Here is a 7,617-nt window from a genome sequence, read left to right on the forward strand (position 1 = left end):
AGCTGGAACTGCATAATGTCAAGGGAAGCTGTCCTGCACTGTAAAAAGCTGTGCATTTCCTGGTGACTACAACAAGCTCACTAATAAGGTCAACCAATATAGCAAGGTTAAATGATAAGGTCTTTCCTGTAAGACGCTGGGGGAAAAAACACAGGCTCCCTTCCAGGATGTCATCTCCATGTAAACTGCAGCCCACAGCAAATAGCTTTTTCCAAAGGGCCAGTCCACCATCAAACAGGATCTGATCCAAGATGACAGGCAACATTTCTTGCTTAACCAGCTTGTAGGTTCCATGTTTCTTGGTTCTCATTCAAGCAAAACCACATCCACTGATGAATAAAGAGAAACACAGTGGGGATACATTTAACTGTAGATCATTAAATCGAACATGAATTAATCTAAATCATACAGACGTATGGCAATATTTTTGTTGAACTTGTCATACTTTCCCTAATGTCTTGCAGAAAGGTGTCATATTTTCATACTTTCTAACTAAAGCATTTTTTTTTTTTTTTTTTCACCCCTTACAGTTACACAGCGGTTGCAATGCCGATGCTGTACAATACTCGCTACAGTTCCAGGAGACGGGTCACAGTAATGATCTCTGTGGTCTGGGTACTATCTTTTGCCATATCATGTCCCCTGTTGTTTGGTCTAAATAACACAGGTAAGAGAGGTCACAGTACACATCTGCTCTACCGTACTCGAAACAGAAATGTTTTTTCATGGTGTATGACCGAATTGGTGGATAGTGGTGTTGTACTGTATTATTCATTGGTACATCCACCGTACATTACAGTATGTACATTGTAAATACGTATACATCGTGAATAGTTAACAGACATTTCTTCTTCTAAATGCTTTCCCGTATCTACATTAATATTGTACTGAAGCAGTATGTTAGTCAGAGCCTGTTTGCTGTTACTACAGAAGTGAATACAAGCTTTTACATTTTCTGAGGTTTTATAGACTTACCCATGCCAGTTACTGATTACTTAATACTGGCATGTAACCACCTTTAGTGAACCTTGGCCCTTAGGTTGCTTATTCCACAAAACAGGGGCTTTAATAGTGGATTACAGTTAAACCAGGTTTCGATTAAGAGCTTTTTGGAGGCGCCAACTTGTTGCTGACCAGCTCCCACGGCTTGCATCCTGTCACTTTGAAGCTCCACTCATCCCTTTGAGTGCCTTGATGTAATGTCAATTCTGCCGGGACTCAGGCATTTGGATTTGTCAGCCCCACTACCGCTTTCAAGCAACTGCAGATCCAGCTAGTGTAAGCTGCAGAAGGCATGAAAGCAGATATCTCAGCTGCAGTAACCACTGAAACTCAAGCAATTAAGATTTGTTTTTAAGCTATAGCGGCTCATGTTTAAAATATTTGTCTTTAGCTGAGAATGGAAGCTTGTAGAACCATGAGGTTTGTCAGAGGTGTCTGTTGATGCTTTCAAGCACAGATCATGACAACCACAGAATTGTGTAGTAAAAGGAATGCAGTGTATAGGTCTTTTACCCAAAGCACTATATAATGTATATATGCATGCACACGAATGTGTGCATGCAAGTGTGAGTGTGTATCATCTGAATAGGGGTTCAGTGATGTGTTGAAGGCAACAAGTCTAATATGTGTACCAGCGTACCAGTGGCAGGCGGGCAAGAGCTTTGTTGTCATAGTTACAATAATAAACACATAGTTAAGCTTATGGAATGGTCACAGTTTGGTTAGCTTTAGGGAAAGATCATGAATTGGGTTAAAATAAGTACCTTGTTAATGTTCCAGTACCTTTGTTGTCATGGTTACAGTAATAAACATGGTAATGGTTGTGGAATGGTAATGGATAAAAGAAACAAAACTCAGTTTGAAACAAGGAATGAAGAGTGCTCTTCCATGTCAATGATCTGTATTTTGCAAACCCCAGATTTACCCCAACCTCAACCATTTACCTCCTGTCAAGTAAACTGAATTTCATATGTAAAATTGGTGTGCCCGTTTAATGAACCACTCCCAGCTTCCTAAGGCACAGCCACCCTGAAGTGTGAAGATAACAAGTTGTTAAGATGAACTACACATGTGACACCTACAGTAAATCCATGATGACTCATGGATTTACCATGATGACCCCAATTCAATGCTGTTATCTATGCTTGTTTGGCAACAGCTGCTGCCTAATCTGAAGCTGCCTTCAGGGTCTGAAGTTTATTTGGTCTGTGTTTGACTTGAGTCTAGGAGCTGGACAGACAGGATAGCTGTGAGACCTGTCACCACACCAGAGTGCACAGGGAGGTAAAAAGTCAGTGATGTAACTTTGGGCAAATTTGGCACAATTTAAAAGTAAATCAGTGAAATCTAAAATTAACAAGCAACCAGTGCAGTGTCTAAAATAGGGGTGATATGATCTCTACATTTGGCACCAGACAGAGGCCCTGTGGCAGCAGATAAGCTCAGAGAGAGGTAGGTAGGAATAAAAAGGATTGCAATGGTTTAAGTGGATGGGAGGATGGGAAAGGAAATTGTGTGAATGACCTCCAAGTGAGGAGAGTGTAGGAGTGCTTACATTTTTTGATGAATTTTCAGGAGATTAAAATCAAAGCACAAACCGCTGGTTCTTAACTGCAAGTTCAAGCCCAACTAAGCTCCCCATTTTAAAAGTTCCAAGAGTCACACTGACAAAAACACAACAAAATTGCCTTAAAAAAACTATTTTTGGATGGAACATAACATCCTATCTGAAGTCTTTATTCAACCTGTGCTTATCTCCACAGCTACTCGTGATGAGTCTCTCTGTGTGATCGCCAATCCGGCCTTTGTGGTATACTCTTCAATCGTGTCCTTCTATGTTCCCTTCATCATCACCCTGCTGGTTTATGTGCAAATCTATGTGGTCCTTAGGAAGCGCAGAAAACGTGTAAACACAAAACCAAAGCAGCGTGTCTGTCAGGCTGCTGACCCTGATGGAGCCACTTCGCTGAAGGTGAGCTGCCGTGGCAAAATATCTCCTGTTCACAGCTTACACCTATGTTGCTTCAACATGAAAACTGATTTGCATCTTAATCACACCTTATACCTCATTATTTCTATAAACACTTTTTTCAACCAGTTTGAAAAAAAAACAAACATCAGAAATTGCAATCGATGATTTCTCAACCCAATCATACTTGGTGGTTTTATGGACAGGCATTGTGTTACATAACAACATACACAGACAAGAAGAACATTGATTTTCTGAAAAAAAGGCAATGGATAACATCCAAGGCAAGGTGGCTAAAAGGGCAAGGCTCCGTTATACCTAAAGGATTTAAAGTGTTTTTCTCCCTTTATATCTAAATTAAATGTCCCGTAACTGGTTCCATCCTGGAGAACATGTATAATCTTTACATATACATTTACTGGTACTTGTCAGTGTCGAAAGCCACCACGCAACACTACCTGTGACGGCCCTCAAATGACCTTTTGCTTTTCTGGTTATTGATTTTACTGACACAGTGAAACTCAATGGGCTCTGCACAGGAAGCCAAGTAATGCCTTTTATCCAGTGCACTACATTACTCATGTTCATGCATGGCTTTACTCTGTGGTTTCTGTGTGTGTGTGTGTGTGTGTGTGTGTGTGTGTGTGTGTGTGTGTGTGTGTGTGTGTGTGTGTGTGTTATACAACGCACAGATTACTATATAATTACTGATCTGTAAAGTCATTATATGCAGCAGCATATTGACCGATAAGTTTCTCACATACTGTTAATTGCTGGATGTGCTTGTTTTGTCTGAAATAATCTTAGCCCACAAATTTTTTTTTCCGCTGTCAGGTTAATTGAAGCTGCAGGTCAGATTCTTGCTAAACAGCCTTTCTGTACCAGAGCTCAATAGAGGCTCATTGACCCCATGGGCAGTGGGACCTGTGCCTTGACAACCCTTTTGTCAGTTGTGCTTTGACATTGTTCCCTCTCCTTGCCTGACACAGCTGCTTTCATTTCAGGATAAGTGCACTCATCCAGAGGATGTGAGGTTGTGCACCATGATTGTTAAATCTAATGGGAGTTTTCCTGTCAACAAAAAGAAAGTGGTGTGTGCTCTTTCTTTGTTCCTTTGTGCACAGCTCTTATTAAGTAGAAAGTTTAATTGTTGGAAACATATTTGTAAAAGTTTTAGTAAGGTGTCACCTTGAAGTTTTCCTCCATTTCTCAGAGAAATTATAGCTTCAAGACACTGTTCTGCTACAGTAAATCTAAATTAAAGACTGAAAATGTGATCATCTGTTATCTATTTATTATCCATTATTTTAAATGTCACCGATTGTACAATAACCTAAATGAAAAAATGACCATCTGAATGAAATTGCACAGATTTTCATCAAAGATGGAGTCAATGAGGGGGAAGATCTGGAGCTGGATGAGCTGAACAACAGTGGCAGCAGCCAGAAACAGAAGCAGCAACCACAGTGTGCGCTTGGAGACACTCCAGCCACGAGCCACCAGCTACTGATGCCCAACAAGGCTAATGCTAGCCCCACCTCCTCGCCTCCCACTCCCCCTGAGGAGGGCCAGAAAGCAGAAAAGAATGGAGATCCTACCAAGGAGGGCGATCCAGCACCTGTTGTGGCCAAAGCCTTCCAGACACAGGCCTTACCTAATGGCAAGACCCAGACCTCTGTGAAGACCATGAGCAAGAGGAAGATCTCCCAGCAGAAGGAGAAGAAGGCCACTCAGATGTTAGCCATCGTTCTTGGTAAGTTGGCTCAAGTGCTGCTAATTTTCTTTTTCTTTTTTTTATCTCCCATCTGGTATAAATTATTTATGATCACTTATGCTGAGGATAAGTTAAATCAAACACTGTTTTATGTGAGTATACACATCAAAGTGGAACTGACACTGTGGAATGAATCATTTCCACAACCAAATAGCTATATTTTTGTTATCAACTTTTCACTTGTAAAACAGCATGCAGTGAGCACAGCATCAAACCAGCAGGGGACTCTGTTCAAACTCATTAAGACCAAATATGTGTTTGTGGTACAATTTACCACAAGCTAATCCTGTAGCCTACAATTTAGAAAAATTTTTTTCTTTTGTACAAGCTTCCAGCCATCTTAGGTCCTTGGCTTTCTCCGCATGTATTTTTATTTCCATCTCAAATTTTTTGGTATGACCTAAAACAGAACTTGAAAACAAGTCAGGATGTGATGCAACGAAAAGAAATCATCCTGATACTTGTATTTGAGAGTCCAGCTCCTCCATATGTCACCCAGATTTGGGTGTCTAATATAAGACCTTCCTTCTTCATCACTTTCCTCTCTTTCTCTGCCTTTTTCTAATATTTCCATTTTTTTTCTCATATCTCCTCAGGTGTATTCATCATATGTTGGCTGCCGTTTTTCATTACACATATCTTGAACACCCACTGCACAAAATGCAAGGTTCCTGCTGAGATGTATAATGCTTTTACATGGTTGGGCTACGTGAATAGTGCTGTAAATCCCATCATATACACCACCTTTAATGTCGAGTTCAGAAAGGCATTCATTAAGATCTTGCACTGCTAAACTGCAACGTCACTTGTCTCATCAGACTGAGGGAGGAGTGATGAATAAAAGCATCTCTTCTGGCAAATACCTCATCCTGCTAAGGAAAACGAACCACGGGGGGAAACTGCAATCTGCTTTTTAAAATTATGGAGCTGAGTGACCAGAAAACTGATGGTGTCTTACTTAAAGACATGTTGGCTCTATATGTGATATGTTTGTGGACAAATCACTGAATGTAAAACAAGAAATGTCTGTAACAATGACTTGTTTCATGGAGAAAAGAAAAATGTAACATTGTTCTCTAAAATCATTGTGCTTGTCACGTAAGGAGCCATCTGTGTATACCACACACATACAAGTTGGAAACTGCTTTTTATTGTGTGTGTACTTTATGTTTTGATGATGGAAATTTTCTGGAAATCTTATAGATATCAAGTCAGTGTTCATTGCAGTGTTAAAACTGATACGCGAGCTCTTAATTTTAAAACCTATCACTGATTGGAATGTGTATTCAAGAAAAGAGACAATTTATGTGCTGTATAATGTGGCAATGTCAATATCCACATATTTGCAATTTTATAAATTGATAAATCATATATTATTATTATCTCTATATTATTATTATTATTATTATTATTATTTGCTGTACATAGTTTTTCTTAAAACATTAACTGTGATTATATGCCTGCAATGGAAATGTGATGCATGCTACACTGCTCCTTTACTTGACTTCTCATGAAATGTATGTTTAACAAAAAACTACAAAAGATGTCCTATAAATGAAGTTATGAGACACTGTAAAGTGCGACATGAATATCAGTGTTCGCTGTGTGCATACAGATACCCAGACACCCATAAACGACTTGTCATTATTCAGCAGCCTCTCTCTTATTCCCAGGATTGGTTTGCGGTTGAATAGTGTTGTTTACTGGAAGTAACTATGAGCGTTGCTGCAGTGGAGTTGTTCTGTGGCAAACTAATGACCTGTATGTGGACTTTGCAGCTCCCAGGTATATAATCATGTGGATGTGTGCAATCCCTGAAGCCACTCTCGGGAGCCTTTGCTAAGTAAGAATGAGGTAAACTTGGCAAAACTGAAATATCAGTTACAACAATATCAGTGTGTATTGTTTTGGGCAACAAAGCCTGCATTATTTTCAGTTCAACAATAAAGACATTATTATCAACAATGTCGTGTTAATGTTTTGGTGAATATTAGTCACAAAGTACTATAGCTTAAGTGAGATCACAAAACTCTGTTATAGACAAGAAAATAAAGCCAGTGAAAAAAGAGGAATTTTTTCATGGTGGAATATTTTGGGGAATCAGTGTGCAAAAGATGTGCACATCTCGCTGCTTCCCAAACACCTGCAACTCTGTCTGTCTGGATATCAAATGGACCCAGGTGTGTGCCATTAAAGAAACAATTCCCCATGTTAATTTGCATAGTACCACTTATATTTTAGTCTGGCTTTGAAATATGAAGTGGTCCTTCCCCAGGTGGAAGGACTAAGATTTTTTCAATGACACACCTGAGTCAGTTTGAGACCTCTGTACATGATGAAGATGTAATAAAGTTACATGTTTTTTAAAGGCAGCATTGTACAATGTTGAGTCTTTGGGAGACCAACCGCAGTGACAAAGCAGAAGGAAATGCTGTTACTTTTCAAGGCAATTCATCACTTGCAGTGAGTGCTGATGCTGATGCTGCTGCTGCTGTCGTTACACTGGAAACTCAGGAAATGCAGAGTTTAGCTGTTTTTGTTGTGATGTGTTCGAATCAAAAGAAAGCAAACTGTTTTACGCTGAATGGATGTCAGAAGACATAAGTTTTCTCCAGCATCACATCTACAGAGTGGGAACTAGCTCATTAAAACACCAATTAATTCCATTTGTCTACCTATATCCTGTGGAGCCAACCTTATACTGAAGTGATTTATTTGTAAGTGGTATTGATCTTCTCATCAGCCACAAAGTGAATAAGCACATTTCCCAGAATGTAAAACCATTCTTTTACACACAGATTTTAGTTAGAGTATAGTTATGATGAAGATTATTATATTTTCAAACCCTGACCCTAAGGATTTACTCAGTAGC

At 39.5% G+C, this 7,617-nt stretch overlaps 1 protein-coding gene across 1 annotated transcript in view; it reads left to right on the forward strand.

The window, feature by feature from the left end:
• The window catches only part of drd2a (dopamine receptor D2a), a 33,381-nt gene extending 26,671 nt beyond the window's left edge, over positions 1 to 6,710 (forward strand). Inside the window, exons 4-8 of the mRNA XM_023419895.1 lie at positions 531 to 667; positions 2,766 to 2,974; positions 3,976 to 4,062; positions 4,343 to 4,724; positions 5,342 to 6,710. Coding sequence (XP_023275663.1) covers positions 531 to 667; positions 2,766 to 2,974; positions 3,976 to 4,062; positions 4,343 to 4,724; positions 5,342 to 5,538 — 1,012 coding nt within the window. The 3' untranslated portion in view covers positions 5,539 to 6,710. The remainder of the gene's footprint in view (positions 1 to 530; positions 668 to 2,765; positions 2,975 to 3,975; positions 4,063 to 4,342; positions 4,725 to 5,341) is intronic.
• Positions 6,711 to 7,617: the final 907 nt, after the last annotated feature.

This window comes from Seriola lalandi, unplaced genomic scaffold, assembly GCF_002814215.2.
Source record: "Seriola lalandi dorsalis isolate HSWRI2012SDOR001 ecotype SW California unplaced genomic scaffold, Sedor1 jcf7180002054613, whole genome shotgun sequence".
In the NCBI taxonomy this organism is placed as follows: Eukaryota; Metazoa; Chordata; class Actinopteri; order Carangiformes; family Carangidae; genus Seriola; species Seriola lalandi.